The sequence below is a fragment of the Colletotrichum lupini genome, chromosome 6, assembly GCF_023278565.1.
Source record: "Colletotrichum lupini chromosome 6, complete sequence".
NCBI lineage: Eukaryota > Fungi > Ascomycota > Sordariomycetes > Glomerellales > Glomerellaceae > Colletotrichum > Colletotrichum lupini.
Window position 1 is genome coordinate 1,803,465 of NC_064679.1, and position 24,060 is coordinate 1,827,524.

Below are 24,060 nucleotides of genomic sequence, written 5' to 3' on the forward strand. Positions count from 1 at the left end.
ATGCGTTCATCCCAGTCCGCCTCGGCGCTCGTTGCGCTCCTCTCTGTGGCCACGGCCTCGGCCCTGTCGCCGGCGAGACTGCATTGCCTTCGGTCACGAAACCTCGAGCTGGCCAGATTGGCAGCCTGTGGCGAACCTGGATCCGTGGCTCACTGCATAGAGATGCTCACCGACGACTTTACACAGACTGATCTGGAGAGATGCTACATCAATGCTGGTTGCGACTTTGCCGAAGCCGTCATTGAGTCGCAGTGGACTCTGGACAGGTGTGATAACAGCGGCAGCGCCCCTGCGGAACTGCGCAAACGTCATGTCACTGTCTTCGCGCGTCAGACTACAGAGGCAACTGCGGCAACCGCTGAGACAGCCACGAGCACAACCTCGGGCACGGCAACCTATTCCAAGCTCACATGCTCTACGTCGACGACCAAGTCGACCACGCAATGCCCCGTTGTCTCGACTGGCGTGCAGAAAGGCAAAACTCTCAAGGAAGGTTGCTTCCCGACACAGGTGGTGTACGGAACATGCGCTGCGGGCCTGCTCTGCAAGAACGATAACTCGGGCAACCCTTCGTGCAAGGTGCTGGACAACACCGTCTACCCTGGCGGCATCGCTGTAGCGCTCTTCTTCGCCGTGGCCATCACGGGTTCCATTGCGTGGATCACGTTCCTTTGCTGCAAAGAGAGGAAGCAGAAGAAGCGCAACGCGGCAAGGGCGCAGGCGGCTATGGATGCGAAGATGGCGGCCAAGCGACAGCCAGCTGTGCCAGTTCACGATTCGGACAACCAGCCTCTCATGTCGTATGGGCAACCGGCTGCTGCGTATGAAGCGCACGGTCCATTCGGTGACCAAAACCGGATGTAAGGCGGAGATGCGGATGGGTTGTGGGTTTCGAGGGGGGGATGAATGATCAAGCCTCGACCGATAGGCGTGCGGTGATCAGGGACGGAGGCGTGAAGAGCAGTCATGGTTCAAGATACCTATTGTATTCGATTCTGGTTTCGGTGTTTAAAGGGCGCATCGAGGTCCATGGGATGAGGCATGCGCCAACGAGTAAACAAAAATTCAAGTCACTATCAATTCATTTAAGATGCCTCGTCAAAGGCTGACTGTGCTGTCAAGCTGACCCTGCATAAAAAGGGGATTAATTAGTTGCTCTCTAGTATGTGACCGGGACAGACCGGATGAGGGGGGACCGGGATCCGAACTCAATCGGCCAGCCGCTATTCAATATCCGTACAGCAAACTACTGTCAAGCCTACGGCGGTTGACGGCCACGTTTTTACGAATTGCTGACTTGGGAGGAAGTTCGTGCTGGACGGATTCGGCCAAACGGGCATCGCGTGATGCAGTTTTAAGTGGCGGCAGCTCCCATGTCTCGCGATTCTATGGGGTTGGAGCCGTTGTCTGACAGCTGCAAAACCCCGGATCCGTGACTGGACCGCATGCGACGTGCAGTAGACCTTGGCGTGTTAGGGTTGCGGATGTGTTGACCAAACATGAGATGAAATGCAGCGTGGCAGCATAGTGCGACACTAAGGATTGAATGCCAGGATGATGATATGATAATCTACTTACCCTGGGTATCTGGGTAAAAGAGAAGACATACGGTGGTGAATACCGAAGGTAGCGACTTTAGCTTGGTGTTGGCTCGGATCGATAGGAAAAGATAGGGGACCTCGGGAGTGGCTTCTCAAGATTTGTGGAGGATATTGTGGGAGAGTGTGCATGTGTGACTCTTTACGGTTCACGACTGCAACTGCGTGGGTGGTGACTGGTGAACCATTTCTGGGGCAGGGAAAGCGTGGAAACGGTCGCAGACGTCGGGTGTTTGCTCCGCCCACTTTCCTCGGTCTGGCATTCGGAGAGGCACGAGGGAGACCGGAATGGAACAGAGGGATAGTGTGGGGAATGAGGTAAGTGGCCAATCAAGAATGAGTCATAAAGCGGTTGAGTCAGCAGAGGTGGCTGGCCGTTCAGTCGACTGCGGTTCCGTTGTTGCTATCGTTCTTTCCGATCTTTATAGCTGTCGGTAGGAAGCTGCCAGTAAGGCACGGAGGAAGGAAGCAAACATGGGAGGAAGGCGGTAAAGATGCAGCAACTGCAGCAGCGCGGGAAGGAGCAGTCAATGGGAGGGAAGGTCAGGCCGATATCGCCACCCCAGATTGGACCTGAGGCCCGTGCCCCTCCCCCGATGGGCAACGCTTGTTCGTTCTCGCCCCCGTCGTGGCCCGTCCTGCGCCCTTCCAGCCAGTCATCGGCCGGCTACCCCACACCTCGACGGCCGATAATTTTTTTTTGGTTTTTTCCCTGGCTCCGAAACAGCAGCCGCGCCTCTCCACCACTGCTTCTCTGCGTTCTTGGTGCTGCCAAACTGTGTGTGAGAGGGACAGAAAGAGAGACTAGGTACCCGAAAGTAAAGAGAAAGAGACAGAGACAGCGGTGACTCTACGCAAAGTTAAACCCCGGTGTGCGCCGTGCCTCTCTTCTACCTGTCTATTATCCTTACACTACTAGTTGTGTCTGTGCCCGGCCCCCAATTCCCAATCTCGAATTTGACATCTGCTGCTCTAATTTGCCAAAACCTTGTGACTGGGCTTTCTTTCCCTTCCCTCCTCCTTCTCTCCTCCTTCCCTCCTCCAATTGACTCCGCGATCTCTGCAACCTCCATCCCCCCTGCGATCGTCCAGTTCGACGAGCCGCTCCCCTCTCGCTGTCTGTTACTCTTTGCTCTCTCCTTAGAGACATTGACGAAGCATCACACCGAAGGACACCTCTTCTTCCTCTTCCTTCTACTTTGTTTCTCCCCGGTTCATCTCCACTCCACCGCTCATCATGATGCTCCGAACCCGCCACGCCGCTCGCGCCCTTAAGGCCGTCTCAAGAGCGAGCGCTCCCCGTAACCTCACCACCTCCTCTGCCGTCGCCGCCATTCAGGCCACCAAGAAGATCCCTTCCGGCGTGAGGACGCAGGCTACCTCTGCTACCTCGCCCGCTCCGTAAGCTTCTTCCCATGCTTCCATTAACTGGGGAAACTGCACAGCCGGTCGACAAGACGAAGCTGGTGACTCACGAAACATTTGACTAACGACCCTGTTTTACCAATTGTAGTGAGGTTCGAGACACGCCCGCACCCGCCTTCAACGCCGACAAGAGCCATGTTCAACCTCTTCAGCGCTCTACCGGCCCGGAGATGGACGAGTCGTACGTAGCCCCTCGTGGCCAATTATATCTACCGCCGCTGTCGGCTTGTTGGAAGCGCGCGGGAAAGCTTACGTTGTGACACAGGTTCATTGGCAAGACTGGAGGAGAAATCTTCCACGAGATGATGTTGAGACAGGGCGTGAAGCACATCTGTACGTGACTCAACTGCGTATATCAGGATGGCATCATAGAGACATATGGCTGACCGTGACTCACAGTTGGATACCCCGGAGGTGCCATTCTCCCCGTTTTCGACGCTATCTACAACTCAAAACACTTCGACTTCATTCTCCCCAAGCACGAACAGGGCGCCGGCCACATGGCTGAGGGCTACGCCCGCGCCTCGGGCAAGTGCGGTGTCGTCCTCGTCACCTCCGGCCCCGGTGCGACGAACGTCATTACCCCCATGCAGGATGCCCTTTCCGATGGCACCCCCATGGTTGTCTTCTGCGGTCAGGTCGTCACCTCCGCCATTGGCAGTGATGCTTTCCAGGAGGCCGATGTCACTGGTATCTCCCGTGCCTGCACAAAGTGGAACGTCATGGTCAAGAACATTGCCGAGCTCCCCCGCCGTATCAACGAAGCTTTCGAGATCGCCACCAGCGGTCGCCCCGGTCCCGTCTTGGTCGACCTTCCCAAGGACGTCACTGCCGGTGTCCTGAGGAGAGCTATCCCCACCGAAACCTCCCTGCCTTCCCTCCCGAGCGCCGCCTCAAGAGCCGCCATGGCCCTGCTCCAGAAGCAGCTTGAGCAGTCCATCAAGCGCGTTGCCGACCTCGTCAACATCGCCAAGAAGCCCATCATCTACGCCGGTCAGGGTATTGCCCAGTCTGAGGGTGGCCCCGAGATCCTCAAGGAGCTTGCCGACAAGTTCTCTATTCCCGTCACCACCACCCTTCACGGCCTCGGCTCCTTCGACGAGCTTGACGAGAAGTCCCTCCACATGCTCGGTATGCACGGTTCCGCCTACGCCAACATGGCTATTCAGCAGGCCGATCTTATCATCGCCCTCGGTGCCCGTTTCGACGACCGTGTCACCCTCAACGTCGCCAAGTTTGCGCCTGGTGCCAAGGCTGCCGCTGCCGAGGGCCGCGGTGGTATCGTCCACTTCGAGATCATGCCCAAGAACATCAACAAGGTTGTCCAGGCCACCGAGGCTGTCGAGGGTGACGTCGCCACTAACCTTCGCACTTTGATCCCCCACTTGAAGCCCAAGACCATGGAGGACCGCAAGGAATGGTTCGACAAGATCAGGGAGTGGAAGGCAAAGTGGCCCATGTCCGACTACGAGAAGGCCGAGCGCTCCGGCCTCATCAAGCCCCAGACTCTCATTGAGGAGCTCAGCAACCTGACCGCCGACCGCAAGGAGACGACCATCATCGCTACCGGTGTCGGTCAGCACCAGATGTGGACCGCTCAGCACTTCCGCTGGAGACACCCCAGAACCATGGTTACCTCTGGTGGCCTGGGTACCATGGGATACGGTCTCCCCGCCGCCATTGGTGCCAAGGTCGCCAAGCCCGACGCTCTCGTTATCGACATTGACGGCGACGCCTCCTTCAACATGACCCTCACCGAGCTTTCCACCGCTGCGCAGTTCAACATTGGCGTCAAGGTCATTGTCCTGAACAACGAGGAGCAGGGTATGGTTACGCAATGGCAGAACCTCTTCTACGAGGACCGTTACGCCCACACCCACCAGCAGAACCCCGACTTCATGAAGCTGGCTGATGCCATGGGTGTCCAGCACCGCAGAGTGAGCAAGCCTGATGAGGTTGTCGACGCTCTCAAGTGGCTCATCAACTCCGACGGCCCCGCCTTCCTTGAGGTCGTCACCGACAAGAAGGTGCCTGTCCTGCCGATGGTGCCCTCTGGATCAGCTCTCCACGAGTTCCTGACATGGGACGGAGGTTAGTATTCCCCATCTATTGACTTCTGTAAGCTCAATGCTAACCCCTTGACAGAAAAGGATAAGAAGCGCCGCGAGCTGATGCGCGAGAGAACGCGTGGTCTCCACGGCTGAACAGCCAGCACTCGCAGCTCTTTCTTGTTATCTAATCTGTCCACATTGGAGGCGTCCATGCATATTGCTCTCTCATCTTATACCACTAGGCTTTGTTGGGTTCTCTTTGGCCATAACGAGATCTCCATCTTGAGCAGAAAAGTCCTTCCATTGGGATCAGGGATTTTTCCTACTACGGGCGACTGTATCGCAGGTTTCGTCCGGAACAAAACAAGTTCAAAAAATCAAACAAAATCTAAAAAGTGCTTTATCGCAGCATTTTCCGTAGTCTGGGGGCTTCATTTCGGGCATTCACACCAAAAATCGACCGTCACGGAGTTGGGTTAGTTTACCTCGACCTTGTCAAGAGAATGTACATATATCAAACTCCACGAGTTGAATGTTGAAAAGTTTTTTTTTGCACCTCATCTCAACCTTGCATCGCCTCTATCTTATAACGTGATGTGTAAACTGTGTTGGCTAGATTATAAGTCCACGATCATATGGGGTTGCAGGTCCAAACGAGCGGACGAAACGTGTATCCTTTTGCTTTACACTAGCGCTAGATCGTAGACTGTATTGAATGGTGACCAGGATAGCTACAAGTCACCATCAGATTCGATGGACAACGACCTTCCCCTAGGCAGCATATATGCACATACCGGGGCAGCAGACCGAGTCCATGGTGCGGATGTCGCCATCACCTTCGGGCCGATCGTTATCTAGCACTCATAATACCACAAGAATCATCATTACCTATGAACATAAAAGACAATTTAGTATGTAGTGGTTTTTTTCCAGCTTTATAGGCATAAAAGATCGACCTTAACGGGATCACGCTTTTTAAAAAAAAATCACATAATACGGTATACTTTTTAACTATATAATATACGTAATATATCCTAAGTACGTGCTTAACGTAATATAATAATTTTAATACGAAAACTACTATTTAATTCGGGATAAGTAAGGCTACTTATAAATAATAAGCTAAGTAATATACTTATATAATAGTATTAATTAAAAATTATTATAAAAGTAACTTTGTTTACCTTATTATTCGCCTTATTATTAATATTACGTAAGCAAACTATATACTATATTAATCTACGATTTCTGTAGATTATTATAGGTATTGATTATATAAGCAATACTACTTACATAAGCTTACGTAAGTAATGGAAAGTACTAGAAAGTAACTAAATAAGCTAGAATTCTCTCGAGGTAGAATTACGTACTACGATTACGCATTCACTTACGTATATACTTATTAATTATATTATAATTAATAAATAATAGAATATTTTAGTAGGAGGTTTTTATGCCTATATATAGGCGTATATTTACCTACTTAGACCTTTTGTTAAGTAAGTAACTTCTTATATAGTAATTTAACTATATTACTCTCTTTATTATAAAAACCTCTTTTATATACGCTTATTTCCCCTATATTTATATATTTTTATTTCTATATAAATGTTCACTTTCTATATTCTTTATAAGAATATCCCGTATTACCTTATTAAAGCTATACGTACTAGAAAAATTTTAATAATAAAAGTCGGTCGTAATAATTAGCTATAATAGTTAGCCATAATAGTTAAAAGCGGCCTTTTTTAGTTATAAAATTCTAAACTTTAATAATAATATAGAGCGTTTTTAAAAAAGAGCTAAATAGGCTAATGTTATAGTAGTGGGTATTAGGGCCCCTATAGGCCCCGTGGCTTAGCCTTAGGCTACGAGGCTAAGCTCTTAATAATTACGTAACGAGCTAGACCGCTAGGCCTAAAGGGCTAGCTCGCTAGCTTCTATTTACTATTTTATTTTTTCCCTTTTTATATTAAGTCTTTAATTAATTAAGTTAATATAGTAATATTCTCACTTACCTCGAGTTCCCTTTCGTAATATTACTTAACGTTACTTAATTAACTATTTTCTAAAAACGGAACGATAATATTTTAATTAATTAACTACTTACTATCCTAACTAACTACCCCTACTAAAAAAGCGTATAAAAGAGCTAAATAATAGCTAACCGAATTAATTATATATAAGTAGTATAATTAATACCCCCTAAATATATACCCCCTTTACTAAACGTAATAATTAGAAAATATAGCTAGAGAGGCTAAGTCTTCCTTTATACTAATAGCTTTTAATAAAGTCGCTGCTTTTATAAGTCTTAATAAAGCGTTATAAGCCCTAATAAAAGCGCTAAGCTCTTAGTTATTAACCCTAAGGTCGTATTATTTAATTAGTTAATAAAGCGCTTTTTACTCTTTACTACCTAGGCCAATTACTTAGTATACTTTAATAATATAGCTAATTAGTTTACTTTACTTATTTATATTTATAATAATATCCTTTTTAAAAAAAATACTAAGTAGTATATTAACCTCGACTTTATTTAAAAACTATACTTTAAAAACGATAAAAAGACCCTACTTAAATAGATCGAATAATAGCTAAAAATACGTATTACTTAATACTAATTAGAATAAGTCCTAGCTTTTATTATTAGCTAGCTAAGTAATAGTACTAAGTATTTATATATAATAACCCGTAAGAACTTCGACTTTATATATATTATTATTATAGAGCTTTATATTATAAAAAAAGCCCTTACCTAAGCTTATATTAATAATACGGCTATAATTAAAAAATTAAAATAATTAAAGAATAGCTCCTAAGCTAGCTCTATTTAAGATACTACTACCTTTAGCGTACTAAAGTAATAGCTAATATACTTAAAAACGTAAAGTAATTATAAAACTACTTTAGCCTCGTCCTATCCCGTTACTTATGTTACGAAAGGGAACTCGAGGTAGGTCAGAACGCTGCTATATTAACCTAATTAACTAAAGACTTAACGTAAAGAAAGAAAAAATAGAATAGTAGGCAGAAGCTAGTAGGCTGGCCCTTTGGGCCTAGCGGTCTAGCTCGTTACGTAACCACTAGGAGCTCAGCCTCGCAGCCTAAGGCTAAGCCACAGGGCCCACAGGGCCCTAGTACCTATTACTATAATATTACCCCCCCCTCTATACTAGAGGGCACTATCCGCAGCGCTAAAAAAATAAACCTCTAAATTACCCCTTATTTTAATAAATCTATAGCCGTAATTACTACTATTATATTATTATCCTCCCTTAGTAGTAGTAAATCGCTAGCCGTAGCGGCTTTTATTTATACGTTTAGGTTTTATAACGGGCCCTTAGTAATTAGGTATTAATAATAAAACGCCTAGAGCGCTACCGGCGCATATTTAAAGCTCTTTACGTCGTACTAAGTTAGATCCGTATCGTACCCCTTTTAGTCCTCCTAGTACTATAGTTTTCCCCTATATAAGCGTAATTTAATAATTTCTAAAACCTCGTACTCTAGTTCGCCGTCGTCGTTAGTAATTAGTAATAGTAGGTCTTAGTTCTGCCTAAGTAATAGGTCGTTAGTAACCTTTCTTAGCTTATTTAAGTAGAAAACCGGGTATACCTAGCTACTCGTTAGTAGTTTTATAATCTATATACCCCCCTATCCGGTATTAATAATAGGCTATAGCCCGGCCTACGGCTATTATAGTTTATTTATATTAGTAGACTTCTAATACGAAGTATTAATAAAGACCTAGTCTCTTAGCTTTAGGTCGTCCGGGCGCCGGCGGTAGTTAGTATACCTCTTATATCGTACTTAAATAACTTTTATATTACCCCTAGCGGTCTCTTAGGCCTTATATATCCCCTAGGCTATATACTACGCGTCGGTACGGTTTAGCTTTTCCTTTATAGAGCCGAATTAGTAAGTTTATTTAGACTAGTTAAAAAAGAGCCGTAGCTAACGACCGAATTCTATTTTATATAGCGATAGCCCTATAGTCTCGCTAGGCTAGGTAGTATAAGTAAAGTCGACCGCGGGTAGCATATCGCTCTAGTTATTTTAGTATTAGTTAATTAATAGTTTTAACCGCTATAAGATATACTAGTTTAGTACTTCTATTTAGCCGTTTATTTAGGGGTAGTTAGCTATTAATAGCTATAGCTTAACCCCGCAGATCTTATAGAGTTCCTTTTAGAAATTGGAGATAAATTAGGGGCCTCGGTTTAATATAATAGTTTTTAGTAGGCTAAAGATAGGTAGTACCCGTTCGTAAAATATTTAGCTTATATCTTTTACTATAATAGTTTTATAATAAGGAATAGATATCGCCCTCTTACTTAGGTAGTCTATTACTACTTAAATATTATCGAATCCTTTTTAATTAGTAAGGATAGTTATAAAGTTAGTAAAAATGTATTACTACGGGTAGTTAGGTACTAGGAGTAGCCTTAGCTCCCCCGGGGGCTTATTACGTAGCTTCTATAATTAGTAATAAGTATAGTAGTTCCGTACGTACTAATAAGTATCCGCTATTAAGCCCGGCTAGTAGTATCGCTACTTAATTATCTTTATAACCTTATTACGCCCTAAGTAGGCGAGGAGCTTCTGCTCGTAGACCTCGTAGATAATTATAATACGAAGGTTCTCTTCCTTAGGTACCACGAGCTTCTCGTCTATTATTAATAATCTATTGTTTTAAATAAACTAGCGCTCGCGCCCTTTAGCCACTAGCGCTTATATTAATACGAGGGACGCCGTAATAAGGTTTTTATTAAACTTTAAAATCTTTTTTATTAATAAATACCCCTAGAGCTCGTTTTTTAATAAGAGCGAGCTAATTATAAACTATAATTAACTAATTACGGCGCTTAATAGCGCCTATAGCTCCGCTATAATATTAGAGGATAGTAGTCTTAGTAATAAGAGGACTTAGGTCTTATTAGCTTCTTTTAGTACTTACTAAGTGCGGATATCCTTTATTTTTTTTAATAGGGCGTTAGCTAGTACGTTCTCTTTCCCTAAGTAGTAATAGATCTAAAAATTAAAGTTTATTAGCGTACCGGCCTAGCGGGCTTGTTATAAGTTAAGTAGGCGCTTAGTTATAAAAAATAGTAGTAGCTAATAGTCTATAATAACGTCGAACTTATGCTTATAGCTTATAAGCTCTGCGCGCTATTCCTCTAGGCATAGTACTATTATTAGTATTTCTTTATTATAAATAGTATAGTTAAGCTTTGCGCTATTTATTATTTTTAAGCAGAAGGTTACTAAGTACTATAACCCGTTATTCTCTTATTATTATAATAGCGCTTTAGCGCATACTAAGTTAGAAACGTTAGTTTTTAACCGCGTTAATAGCTCTAGCTTAAAATAGTAGAGGATTAGTGCCGATATTAGCGCTAGTTTTATAACTTTAAAGGCCGTTTCGTAATTAACGCTAAAGTTAAAAAGAACTCCCTTACCCATTAGTCTTATAAGGGGCCTAGCTAAGCGGCCGTAATCCCTTATAAATCTCCTATAAAAGTTATAAAACCTAAAAAAAGACTAGATACCCTTAAGTAATATAAGTAGTTTCTAGTCTCTAATTATAAAGACTTTCTCTTTATTAAGCTATATACTTTTTATAAAAACCACGAAGCTTAGGTACTTTATAGAGGTAACGCTAAATTTATACTTCTTAATATCCGCTTATAAGCTTACTTTTTATAAGTAGTCTAGTACTTTAATAACGTGCTCCTAATACTAGAGGGGGTTATTTAAGAAGATTAGGATATTATTTATATACGCTATATAGAAGTTATCTAAGTACTCTATTAGTATCTCGTTTATATATCGTTAGTACGTAGTAAGCCCGTTATAAAGCCTAAAGGGTACTACCTTATACTTATATACCCCGTAATAAGTTCTAAACGTCGTTAAGTCCTCGGAAGCTAGGTCGAGGCGAATACGGTAAAAAGCCTGCTTAATATCTAGTTTAGTAAATACCTTTACCCTACTTAGCCGCGCGAGGGTCTTATTAATAAGCGGTAATAAGTAGCGGTCTTTTTTTATAACTTTATTTAGCTTATAAAAGTTAATATAAAAGCGTAGACTATTATTATACTTTTTTATAAATAGCGTCGGCGCTATAAAAGGAGTATTACTTAGCTCGATAAATCCCTTTTATAAGTGCTTTAGTAAATAGGCTCTTATAGCCTCTAGCTCTAGTACCGACTACTTATATAAAGGGTAGTAGGTTAGCTTCTCTCTACTACTATTTAGGAGCTTAATTTTATAGTTATACGGCTTATAAGGTATAAGTATATTACTAGCCGCTTTACTAAAAACGTTAGTTTAGGGCCGTAGGTACTCTAGTAAGTTAGTTACTATAAGGTTACGAGTAACCTAGTCGTTATTATATAAGGGGTCCGCCTCCTCCTTCTTATTTTCTATAATACGGTCTAGCTTATAAAGTAATATAGAGCCTATCTTAACGTCGTTCCGCCTTAAGTTCTTTTCGAATACGGGAGCGCTAATAAAAGTAATATCTATTTATAACGCTACTAAGTATAGTTTTTACTATCTAACCCTCTTTATAGGGGCAATAGTAGTGCTATTAAGGGCGCGTTCTATTTTCCTTATATCCTTAGCCTTATCTAACTACTATATTTAACGGGCTATCGTTTTTAATAAGCGTAGTAATATCCTAATCGGCGTGCCCTTTGCCCGCTATTATTAGAGCTTTTAGTTATAGTAGGTTATATCTATTTTAAATAAGTCCTACTAGCAGTTAGCGTCGATTTAGTATTATATATTAATAACTTCCGGGGTATATAGGTCGTCGATATCCCTAATAATAATAGAGGGCGTTTCTTATAGTAGTAGGTCCTTAGGCTATATTAGCCGTTAGCGGCGAATATTAGGGTTTACTCCGTAATATTCGAACTACTTCTACCCTAGGATTAGGTCGTAGCGGCCCGTATTAAACTAAAAGAGGGGTACCTTTAAAAGGACTTATTAATTAATATATAAGTTAGCGGTTTATATTACGTTAATATTATCTAATCGCTCTCTATTAAACCTAGTAATAGGGATTGGGCGTAGTAATTTGCGGGATAGGGCCGTATAGAACTGCTATAATAAAGGGGTTACGTAGTTATTTATAAATCCGTACTTATTAGCTCCCGTATTAAATAAGGCTCTTAAGTAAATTCTATATTTATTAAATATTAATATAAGCTCTATTTTAAGGGACTAACCCCTTACGAGATCTTATAAGTTTACTAAATTGATTATTAATTTTCTATCCTTTTTATACGTATTCCCTAGCTAGGAGTTTACTTTTACTAGGGGGTCTAGTTTTTTAAACCCGACTCTGTCTTAATAGGGCCTATAGTAGCGTTAATAGCGGCTATAGTAGTCTTTAGCTTTTTAAGGTAGTCCTTAGAAATATATTTAGTATTATTATAAACGAAGTAAGTACTACTATCCTTAAGCTTTTAATATAGGGCTTTAGGGATCGTCTTATGGGTAGAGGTACGACCTTAGTCCTATTTAGTACCTCTAGTACTTCTATTGTTTTTACTACTTTTATTACTTTTATTACTTCTACCTAAGGTTTAGCGAGTTTAGCTAGAAGCCTTAACCGCGCGGTCCTTTATAAAAAGGGGCTATATTATATTAGCTAGCTAGGCGACGTACTTAGTATACTTTTAAAAAGTAGCCGTATTATTTAAGTACTTTAATATAGCCTAGTTACGAAGATATATAAGTAGCTTATTATAAAAACGGCGCTTTTACTAAGACTTTAGAAGCTTATTAATACGCGCGAGCTTAGCGAATATAGAGCGCTTTTAATAGACGTCTTTAAGTATAATTATAAGTATATCTAGCTTATAACTAGCGTTGTTTATAGTAGTCGGGCTAGTATAAGCTAACTTAAGCTCGTAGAGTAACTACTCGGCCGTAATAATCTCGTTAGAGGTTAATAATAAGTATATAAACTCCGTAGCGCTACTTCTAATTTTACTAATAATATACTCTAAGTAGTACCTATTTATATTATAATTAGCGTTCTCTAAGCGCTTTGTAATACGCTAGAGCTAGTAGTCGAACTTAAGGCTAGTATTATTACTTATAAAAGTAAGTACGTTAGGTATTTTCTAAGAGCCGTAGGTAACGGGATAGGACGAGGCTAAAGTAGTCTTACGGCTACCCTACGTCTCTAAGTATACTAGCCGCTACTTTAGTGCGCTAAGGGTAGTAATATTCTAAATAGAGCTAGCCTAAGAGCCGTTTTTTAATTACTCTAGCCTTTTAGCTATAGCTATATTATTAGTATAGGCTTAGGTAAGGGCTTCTTTTATAATATAAAGCTCTATAATAGTAATACGTATAAGGTCGAGGTTTTTATAGGTTATTGCGTATAAGCGCTTAGTACTATTACTTAGCTAGTTAATAGTAGACGCTAAGACCTGCTCTAATTAGTACTAAGCGATACGTATCTTTAGCTACTATTCGATCTACTTAAGTAAGGTCTTTTTATTATCTTTAAAGTATAGCTCTTAGATAAAGTCGAGGTTAATATACTACTTAGTATTCTTTTTAAAGAGGATATTATTACGGATATAAATAGGTAAAGTAAGCTAGTTAGCTACGTTACTAAAGTACGCTAGGCAATCGGCCTAGGTAATAAAGGGTAAGAAGCGCTCTACTAGCTAGTTAAATAGCGCGACTTTTAAGTTAATAACCGGGAGCTTAGTACTTTTATTAGGGCCTACGACGCTTTATTAAGACTCGTAGAAGCGGCGGCTTTATTAAAAACTATTAGTATAAAAGGAGACCTAGCCTCCCTAGCTATATCCTCTAACTATTACGTTTAGTAAAAGGGGTATATATTTAGGGGGTATTAATTACGCTACTTATGCGTAATTAATTTAACTAGCTATTGCTTAGCTCTTTTATACGCTTTCTTAGTAGGGGTAGCTAGTAGTTAATTAATTAAGATATTATCGTTCTATCTCTAGAGAATAGTTAATTAAGTAACGTTAAGTAGTGTTACGAAAGGGAACTCGAGGTAGGTTAGAACGCTACTATATTAACCTAATTAACTAAAGACTTAACGTAAAGAAAGAAAAAACAGAACAGTGGGCAGAAGCTAGTAGGCTAGCCCTTTGGGCCCAGCGGTCTAGCTCGTTATGTGACTACTAAGAGCTTAGCCTCGTAGCTTAAGGCTGAGCCATAGGGCCCACAGGGCCCTAGTGCCTACTACCGTAATACTTACGGCTCTTAGAAAATACTTAACGTACCTATTTTTATATAGTAGTTTTTTTCCGGCTTTATAAATATAAAAGATCGACCTTAACGGGATTACGCTTTTAAAGGAAATTATACGATATAGTATACTTTTTAACTATATAATATACGCAATATATCCTAAATACGCGCTTAATATAATATAGTAATTTCGATATAAAAACTACTATTTAATTCGGGATAAGTAAGTTACCTTTTTTATTACGCAGCGGCGCTAGTTAAAAAGGTTAATAATAGAGGTTAGTTATAATAGTTAGCTATAATAGTCGGCCGCAATAGTTAGAGGCGGCCTTTTTTAACTATAAAAGTTCTAAACTTTAATAGCGACGTAAAGGTTTTTAGAAAAAGGGCTAAATAGGCTAATATTTACTATTTAAAGCTTATAAAGATTCTTTTTATCCCTATTATTTCTAATATTACCTAAAGCTGCTCTTTATTTAAACTAAATACATTTACTAAATAAATTTATTAAATAAACTTATTAATATATAAACTACTACTTAGATAGTTAGTTAGATAACTAGTTAAGAGGTTAGCTAGTTAAAATACTACTTTAACGAGAACTTACTTTAAAAATACTTATTAATAAGTCTACCCCTCTCGAGCTAGGCGCCCTCTTTAGCTAGCTTAACGCTATAATTATTATAACTAATATAAATATACCTAAGGATTAGTAAAGTACTTTTTAATAATACGGAATTTAGCTAAATAATAATATAAACGTCGTAAATAACCGGGCCGGTACGGATATTAAGATTTAATATATTAACGCTAATTTAGTTATAATAATTATAATAAACGGGCTAGAAGTATATAGGGTTAGGGTAATAAGCCGGCGCTTTAAATAGCTTTTATAAGACCCCCCGGGTAATAATAATATTTATATAAAAAAATAAATTATATTAGACCTAGCTACTTATACGGGCTAGTACTAAGAGGTCCTATACGTATTAAAATAAATAAAGCTCGCCCTATAAGCGGGTAGTAGAAAGTTAGGAGCTATTAATAAAAAGGAGATAATAGTCGAGTTAGTTAACTACTATTTTAGTTAGTAGTTAGGTATAGAGCGCATTATATTTAGTTTTTTTTAATACGTAATATACGGTACGGCCCCGGCGGATTGCTCTATCGGGGGGGTACTTATTTTTATAAGTAATAATACTAGCCTTAAGTTTAATTACTAGCTCTAATATATTACGAAGCGCTTAGAAAATACTAATTATAATATAAATAAGTACTATTTAAAATATATTATTAATAAGATTAGAAGAAGTATTACGGAGTTTATATATTTAATACTAATTTTTAACGAGATTATTATAGCTAAGTAGCTACTTTACGAACTTAAGTCGGCTTATACTAACCCGATTACTATAAATAACGCTAGTTATAAGCTAAATATACTTATAATTATATTTAAAACGTTTATTAAAAGCGCTCTATATTTACTAAGCTTGCGTATATTAATAAGCTTTTAAAGTTTTAATAAAAGCGCCGTTTTTATAATAAGTTATTTATATATCTTCGTAATTAGGCTATATTAAAGTACTTAGATAATACGGCTATTTTTTAAAAATATACTAAGTACGTCGCTTAGTTAGTTAACGTAATATAGCCCCCTTTTATAAAGGACTACCTAGTTAAAGCTTCTAACTAAACTCGCTAGACCTTAAGTAGAAATAATAAAAGTAGTAAAAATAATAGAAGTATTAGAAATATTAAATAAAACTAAGGTTATATTTCTACTTATAAAACGATCCCTAAAGCCCTATATTAAAAGCTTAAAAATAGTAGTACTTATTTCGTTTATAATAATACTAAATATATTTTTCAAAACTACCTTAAGAAGCCGAAGACTACTATAGCCGCTATTAATATTACTAAGGGCCCTATTAAAATAGAGTTAGGTTTAGAAAACTAAAACCCCTAGTAAAAATAAACTCCTAGCTAGGGGATATATATAAAAAGGATAGAAAATTAGTAATTAATTTAATAAACTTATAGGATTTCGTAAGGGGCTAGCCCTTTAAAATAGAGCTTATATTAGTATTTAATAAATATAGAATTTATTTAAGAGCCTTATTTAATATAACAGCTAATAAATATAGATTTATAAATAATTATATAACCCTTTTATTATAATAGTTTTGCGCGGCCCTATTTTATAAATTATAATACCTAATCCTTATTACCGGATTTAATAAAGAGTAATTAAATAATACTAACGTAATATAAACCGCTAACTTATATATTAATTAACGGGTCTTTTTAAAAATACTCTTTTTTTAGCTTAATATAGGCCGCTACGACTTAATCTTAGGGCGGAAATAGTTCGAATATTACGAGATAAACCCTAATATTTATTATTAACGTTTAATGTAGCCTAAGGACTTATTATTATAAAAGACGCCCTCTATTATTATTAAGGATATTAAGAACTTATATACCCTAGAAGTTATTAATATATAATACTAAATCGATACTAATTATTAATAAGACCTATTTAAAATAAATATAACTTATTATAACTAAAAGCTTTAGTAATAATAAGTAAAGGGTATATTAATTAAGATATTATTATACTTACTAAAAACGATAGTTTATTAAATATAGTAGTTAGATAAGGTTAAAAATATAAAGAAAATAGAACGCACCCTTAATAATATTAGTATTACTTTTATAGAGAGGGCTAGGTAATAGAAATTATACTTAGTAATAATATAAATAAATATTACTTTTATTAGCGCTCTCGCTTTTAAAAAGAACTTAAAATAGAACGATATTAAAATAGGCTCTATATTACTCTATAAGCTTAATTATATTATAAAAAATAAAAAAAAAGAAGTAGACCCCTTATATAACGACGACTAGGTTACTTATAACCTTATACTAACGAACTTATTAAAGTATTTATAACCCTAGACCGACGTTTTTAATAAAGCGGCTAGTAATATATTAGTACTTTATAAGCTATATAACTATAAAATCGAGCTCTTAAATAATAATAAGGAGAAGCTAACTTACTACTCTTTATATGAATAATTAATACCCGAGCTAGAGGCTATAAGGGCCTATTTATTAAAATACTTATAAAAAGGATTTATCGAGCTAAGTAATACTCCTTTTATATTACTAACACTATTTATAAAGAAGTACGATAGTAACTTACGCTTTTATATTAATTTTTATAAGCTTAATAAGGTTATAAAAAAAGACCGCTATTTATTATTATTTATTAATAAGACCCTTACATAGCTAAGTAAAATAAAAGTATTTACTAAGCTAAATATTAAATAAACTTTTTATTATATCTAACTTAACCTAGCCTCTAAGGACTTAATAACGTTTAGAACTTACTACGGGGCGTATAAATATAAAATAGTACTTTTTAAGCTTTATAACGGGCCTATTACGTATTAATAATATATAAATAAAATACTAATAGAGTACTTAGACGACTTCTATATAATATATATAATAATATCCTAATCTTTTTTGATAACCCCTTTTAGTACTAAGAGTACGTTATTAAAATACTAAACTATTTATAAAAAATAGGCTTATAAGCGGATATTAAGAAGTACGAATTTAGTATTATTTTTATAAAGTACCTAGGCTTCATAGTTTTAATAAAAAGTATATAGCTAAATAAAAAGAAATCTTTATAATTAGAGATTAGAAACTACTTATATTACTTAAGGGTATCTAGTCTTTCCTTAGGTTTTATAACTGTTATAAAAAGTTTATAAAGAATTATAGCCGCTTAACTAGGCTCTTTATAAGGCTAATAAATAAGGGAGTTTTTTTTAATTTTAATACTAATTATAAAACGGCTTTTAAAATTATAAAATTAATACTAATATTAATACCTATCCTTTATTATTTTGAGCTAGAGTTATTAACGCGGCTAGAAATAGACGCTTCTAACTTAGTATATACCGGGGTACTATTATAATAATAAAGAAATAACGGGTTATAATACTTAGTAGCCTTCTACTTAAAAATAATAAGTAGTATAAAACTTAATTACGCTATTTATAATAAAAAGATATTAAAAATAGTATTATATTTAAAAAAAATAGCGCGCAGAGCTCGTAAACTATAAATATAAGTTCGATATTATTATAAATTATTAGCTATTACTATTTTTTATAACTAAGTACTTACTTAACTTATAATAAGCTTACTAAGCCGGTATACTAGCGGATTTTAATTTTTAAATTTATTACTATTTAAGGAAAAAGAACGTATTAATTAATACCCTTTCGTAAAAAATAAAAAATATCCGTACTTAATAAGTATTGAAAGAGGTTAATAAGATATAAGTCCTCTTATTATTAGGATTACTATTTCTTAATATTATAGCGGAGCTATAGGCGCTATTAAGTACTACTATTAGCTAACTATAGTTTATAATTAGCTTATTTTTATTAAAAACGAGCTCTAAGGGTACTTATTAATAAAGAAGATTCTAAAGCTTAATAAGGACCTTATTATAATATCTTTTATACTAATATAAGCGCTAATAGCTAAAGGACGCGAGCGCTAATTTATTTAAAATAACGGATTATTAATAATAAATAAGAAGCTCATAATACCCAAAAAAAGAGAACCTCCGTATTATAATTATTTATAAGGTCTATAAGTAAAAACTCCTTACTTACTTAGGGCGTAATAAGGTTATAAAAATAATTAAATAGTAATATTATTAACCGGGCTTAATAATAAATACTTATTAATACGTACGGAATTATTATACTTATTACTAGTTATAAAAGCTACGTAATAAACCCCCGAGGGAGCTAAGACTACTACTAATACCTAACTACCCGTAGTAATATATTTTTATTAACTTTATAACTATCCTTATTAATTAAAAAGGATTTAATAATATATAAGTAATAATAAACTACTTAAATAAAAGGGCAATATCTATTCTTTATTATAAAACTATTATCATAAAAAGTATAAGCTAAATATTATATAAGTAGGTACTACCTATCTTTAGCTTATTAAAAACTATTATGTTAAACTAAGGCCCCTAATTTATCTCCGACTTCTAAGGGGAGCTCTATAAGATCTATAAAGTTAGGTTATAATTATTAATAATAAATTATTTATAAACAAACGGCTAAATAAAAGTACTAAACTAATATATTTTATAATAATTAAAATTACTAATTAACCGATATTAAGATAACTAGAGCGATATACTACCTATAGTCGACTTTACTTATATTAATTAGCTTAGCGAGACTATAAGGCTATTATTATACGAAATAGAATTCGGTTATTAGCTACGGCTTTTTTTTAATTAATCTAAGTAAACTTATTAATTTAGCTTTATAAAAAAGAAACTAAATTATACTAATACGTAGTATATAGCTTAGGGGATATACGAGGCCTAGGAAATTATTAAGAGTAATATAAAGGTCGCTTAGGTATAATATAAAAAATATACTAATTACTATCGGCACCTAAATAACCTAAAAATAAGAAACTAAGTCTTTATTAATACCTCGTATTAAAAGTTTACTAATATAAATAAACTATAATAGCTATAGGCCGGCTTATAGCCTATTATTAGCGCTAAATAGGGGGGTATATAAGTCGTAAAATTACTAATAAGTAGCTAGGTATACTTAGTTTTCTATTTAAATAAGCTAAAAAAGGCTACTAATAACTTACTACTTAGGTAGAACTAAGAGCTACTGTTACTAATTATTAATAATAATAGCGAGCTAAAGTACGAGGTTTTTAAAGTAATTAAATTATGCTTATATAGAGGAAAGCTATAGTACTAAGTAAATTAAAAAAGATATAATACAGATCTAATATAATACGACGTAAAGAGCTTTAGGTATATATTAGTAATATTATAAGCGTTTTATTATTAATACTTAATTACTAAGGGTTTATTATAAAACTTAAATATATAAATAAAAGCCGCTATAGTTAGTAATTCGCTATTACTAAGGGACGATAATAATATAATAGTAATAATTACGGCTATAAATTCGCTAGAATAAGGGGTAATTAGGAGGTTTATTTTTTAATACTACGAATAGCGCCCTTTAATATAGAGGGGGGGGTAATATTATAGGAGTAAGTATTAGGGCCCTTATAAGCCCCGTAGCTTAGCTTTAAACTACGAAGCCAAGTTTTTAATAGTTACGTAATAAGCTAGACCGCTGGGCCTAAAGAGCTAGCTCGCTAGCTTCTATTTACTATTCTATTTTTTCTTTTTTTATATTAAGTTTTTAGTTAATTAGGTTAATATAGTAACGTTCTAACCTACCTCGAGTTTCTTTTTATAATAGTTAATATTTATTATTATTTATATTATAGCTCGTAAAGACTTTTTTTATTTTTATTATTTTTATTATTATTTAAAATAACTTTCTAATTAAATTAAATAAATTTGTTAAATAAATTTATTAATATATAAACTATTACTTTAATAAGAATTTAAAAATAACTATTAATAAATTTACCCCTCTCGGGCTAAGCGCCCTTTTTAATTAGCTTAATATTATTACTATTATAATTAATATAAATATATTTAAAAGATAATAAAGTGATTTTTAATAATATAAAATTTAGCTAAGTAATATTATAAATATTATAAATACCCGGGCTAATATAAATTTTAAGATTTAATATATTAATATTAGCTAAATTATAATAATTATAATAAGTAAATTAAAAATATATAAAGTTAAAATAATAAATTAGCGTTTTAAATAGCTCTTATAAGCCCCCCTAAGTAATAATAATTCTTATAAAAAAGAACAGATTATATTAAACTTAGTTACTTATATAAGCTAGTATTAAGAAGTCTTATATATATTAGAATAAGTAAAGCTCGCCCTATAAATAGCCAGAACTTAGGAGGACTTTACGTAGTAAAAAGTCGGGAAGCTTAGTTAGTAATTAGGTATAGACCGCAATATACCTAGTTTTCCCCAATACGTAATACACAGTACGGCCCCGGCGGAGTGCTCCGTCGGGGGGATAACAATTCAGTATAAGCCCTGTATCCTATCGCATACTTTACATCTTTCTACTCGTTGGCCACCTCGTCCTCTGATTCTGCGTGGTTGGCGGCAGCGCTTGCTAGCTCCGCCATCCTAGTCGTAGGTTCAGGCGGGTTGACTGGGGAGGCATTTTCCTCGTCTGCTCCCATACCTTGCCGACGCCTTTCGACTCGAGGTGATTCTTGTGCCGCTTTCCTTGCCTTTCGCCGTCGTCGTACCAATTCGCCCATCAAGGATAGAAGAAAAGTAAGGCTCAAGGCAATTACAGCAGGGAAGGAGACGACAGCTAGCCCGTATCCAAGCACCTTAGCACCGAGGCTAATATCTCTAAACATGCCAATGAGAAAGGAAACGACAAGAATAATGCAGAATAGACCCAGACCCAGCCACCAAAGAATAGACGCAAGTATCCGAAAGTGTACGTATGTGGAGAGCTGCTGCTTTCGCTTGGCTACTTCCTCCCTATACATCGCATTCCTGTTCATCTCCATATCGAACTGGACCAGATAAGGCCCGGTCACAAAATTTACAAAGTCTAAGAGCAAGATGAAGCAAAGCGCAAGGGCTCCAAGAAGAGTCACAACACCAAAAAAATCATATAGAAGCGCACCTAGGTCTTTGAATCGTGTCTGCATACTTAGAACCCCTGAAGATATAGAAAGAGGTAGAAAAATTGTGGCAAGTATACTTAGCTGCTGGACACTATCGGTTTGCTTTACCTCTCTCCTTACTTCTAGTAACCTGAGGTCATGCTCCATTGCGGTAGAGAGTCTCGTTAGGCTACCTCTTAACTGTTTGCAATACAAGCGGATCTCGAGTTCTATGGCCGCTAGTTGGGGAGTCTCTGACATTGCTATCGGGATATTGGACGTTCTCGATATTGGCGTGGACGATCCAACTTGACTTCTTGTGGCGCTCTGGAGGATTTCAACTAGTGATTCAATGGCCACTAGCATTCGATCTCCAATTTCTGAAAATTTCTGAATCAATTGATGGTCTGCAGTGACTTTTCCAACGTTGCCCTCTTGGAGCTCTGCACGGGTGGGGTCCAACAACCCCTGCTGCCTCCCGAAGGCGGTTTCATATACCAATAGAAATCGAGCATACAACAGCAGATTGGCATGGCAGAACTGTAGGCTGAAAGCCTTCATCCAGTCCGACGTGTTTTTGAAAGGGCGATACATAGCGTCGAGTTCGCATAGCTGTGTAGCAAAGGTAGCTGTTGCTTGGTAGAGACCGAACTGTTCTTCTGGGAAACGACGGTTGTTTCCCGTCCAGTCTGTACGGACAAGTGTTCTGCACGTGATAAACTCTGATCAAAAGTCAGTTACACATCTAGCCAGTCCAGCTTCGCGTATTGCAGCAGGCTTACCTTGTAGTCGATTGTCAATGACCTGAAAGCGTAGATACCGCACGACATTGACCCAGCGAACTTGAGGACTGCCTCGCTTACTTTCGATGAAATTGCAAGACTCTATCCTATACCATCGAAGTGGTGAGGCCCAATATTGGTTGCTAATCAACGACAAGAAGCCCACAGTAGCGACCCTAAGAGGAGGGAACTTGTACGGGAAGTCCGTTCCGGATGTGGAGTCATTGTCGCGAACGTCATCGTCAAAAAGCTCCTGGAGAAATACTCGAGCCACTCCATCCGCCTGGGGTGGAAGTGCACTCATTAATGACTCTAATCGGGCATTGTTGTCATCGTTGGCCTTGACAGTGTTCCGGAGGGAGAATGGCTCCCAGGCATCGGTCTGGCTGAATGACGCGCCAACATCGTCCCATATTCCAATAAACCGGCCAGGCTCGTATAAGCGAATCCAGAGATCGGTATAGTAGGATTCCGCTGTCTTTGCAGCCCTAGTTATTCGGTTTAAAAATGATTGTGGTCGTAAGAGGCTTACTAGAAAGCCCAATGCGAATGCAATCACGGACGCCAAATCTTTGATCAATTTGACTATGGCCATGATCGATTAATGAAGAATATGGAGATTTTGAAGGCGCAGATTGGCAAAAGTTGAGAAAGAGGGGGGAATGGTACGTCTGTTCGCGAAAGCCCTGTCATACGGCAGTATTCTATACCATGAGGCAGTCACGTATCCTAGCCGACCGACATCTTGCCCGTCTCACGCCCAACCAATCGGGCAAAGTAATTACTCCCGAAGCTCCTCAGTGCCTTATGGTAGGAACTTCTTCACTTGGGCGCTTAGGTAGGCTCTGATGGTGTGGCCTTTGCCAGCCACCAATTAACGAACACTATTCATCTGGCAAAATAGTGTGTCTGACTGACATGGTGTCCGCATAAGACAGTTTCGAGGCAAAGATTCTTTAATCGTGTGGTAGTCTGTTGTTCGTCTTGTTGGAAACTACCTGCACAGAAGAGCCAGACTACGTTGCGTACCTGTGATTTCATTGATGACATTCAAGTTTGTTTCACTCCCTATTCTTTTCTCTCCTCCTTTCCGATCTTCAAGCGAATCAAGCTTTGAACTGACGGAAGTAAATATGGGCAAGGGTGAATATGATATGCCTGCATGTTAATTCTATTGTCACGAGACCTTACCCGACGTACCTTACCTTCGGCCTGAGACAGCTTGCCAAGAACCATAGTCCCTTTCAAGGGTGTCTCTATCGGCGCAAGTAGCCACCTCGAAG

At 37.8% G+C, this 24,060-nt stretch overlaps 5 protein-coding genes across 5 annotated transcripts; 3 read left to right on the forward strand and 2 right to left on the reverse strand.

Moving 5' to 3' along the window:
- On the forward strand, positions 1 to 864 carry CLUP02_12027 (uncharacterized protein; the record flags this gene model as incomplete). The annotated part of the gene is made up of 1 exon (XM_049290991.1): positions 1 to 864. The coding sequence occupies one exon, from the start codon at positions 1 to 3 to the stop codon at positions 862 to 864; it is 864 nt and encodes a 287-aa protein (XP_049148136.1).
- Positions 865 to 2,835: 1,971 nt separating this feature from the next.
- CLUP02_12028 (acetolactate synthase) lies at positions 2,836 to 5,227 on the forward strand (the record flags this gene model as incomplete). The annotated part of the gene is made up of 5 exons (XM_049290992.1): positions 2,836 to 2,999; positions 3,112 to 3,204; positions 3,289 to 3,356; positions 3,423 to 5,114; positions 5,169 to 5,227. 5 exons carry the CDS (start codon positions 2,836 to 2,838, stop codon positions 5,225 to 5,227), a joined length of 2,076 nt encoding a protein of 691 aa, XP_049148137.1.
- Positions 5,228 to 5,709: 482 nt separating this feature from the next.
- CLUP02_12029 (uncharacterized protein) lies at positions 5,710 to 14,297 on the forward strand (the record flags this gene model as incomplete). The annotated part of the gene is made up of 3 exons (XM_049290993.1): positions 5,710 to 5,742; positions 5,801 to 5,923; positions 14,280 to 14,297. The coding sequence occupies 3 exons, from the start codon at positions 5,710 to 5,712 to the stop codon at positions 14,295 to 14,297; spliced, it is 174 nt and encodes a 57-aa protein (XP_049148138.1).
- Positions 14,298 to 21,431: 7,134 nt separating this feature from the next.
- Positions 21,432 to 23,372, reverse strand: CLUP02_12030 (uncharacterized protein; the record flags this gene model as incomplete). The annotated part of the gene is made up of 4 exons (XM_049290994.1): positions 21,432 to 22,021; positions 22,190 to 22,717; positions 22,778 to 23,255; positions 23,310 to 23,372. 4 exons carry the CDS (start codon positions 23,370 to 23,372, stop codon positions 21,432 to 21,434), a joined length of 1,659 nt encoding a protein of 552 aa, XP_049148139.1.
- Positions 23,373 to 23,582: 210 nt separating this feature from the next.
- Positions 23,583 to 24,013, reverse strand: CLUP02_12031 (uncharacterized protein; the record flags this gene model as incomplete). The annotated part of the gene is made up of 4 exons (XM_049290995.1): positions 23,583 to 23,635; positions 23,696 to 23,749; positions 23,807 to 23,935; positions 23,983 to 24,013. 4 exons carry the CDS (start codon positions 24,011 to 24,013, stop codon positions 23,583 to 23,585), a joined length of 267 nt encoding a protein of 88 aa, XP_049148140.1.
- Between the last annotated feature and the right edge of the window lie 47 nt (positions 24,014 to 24,060).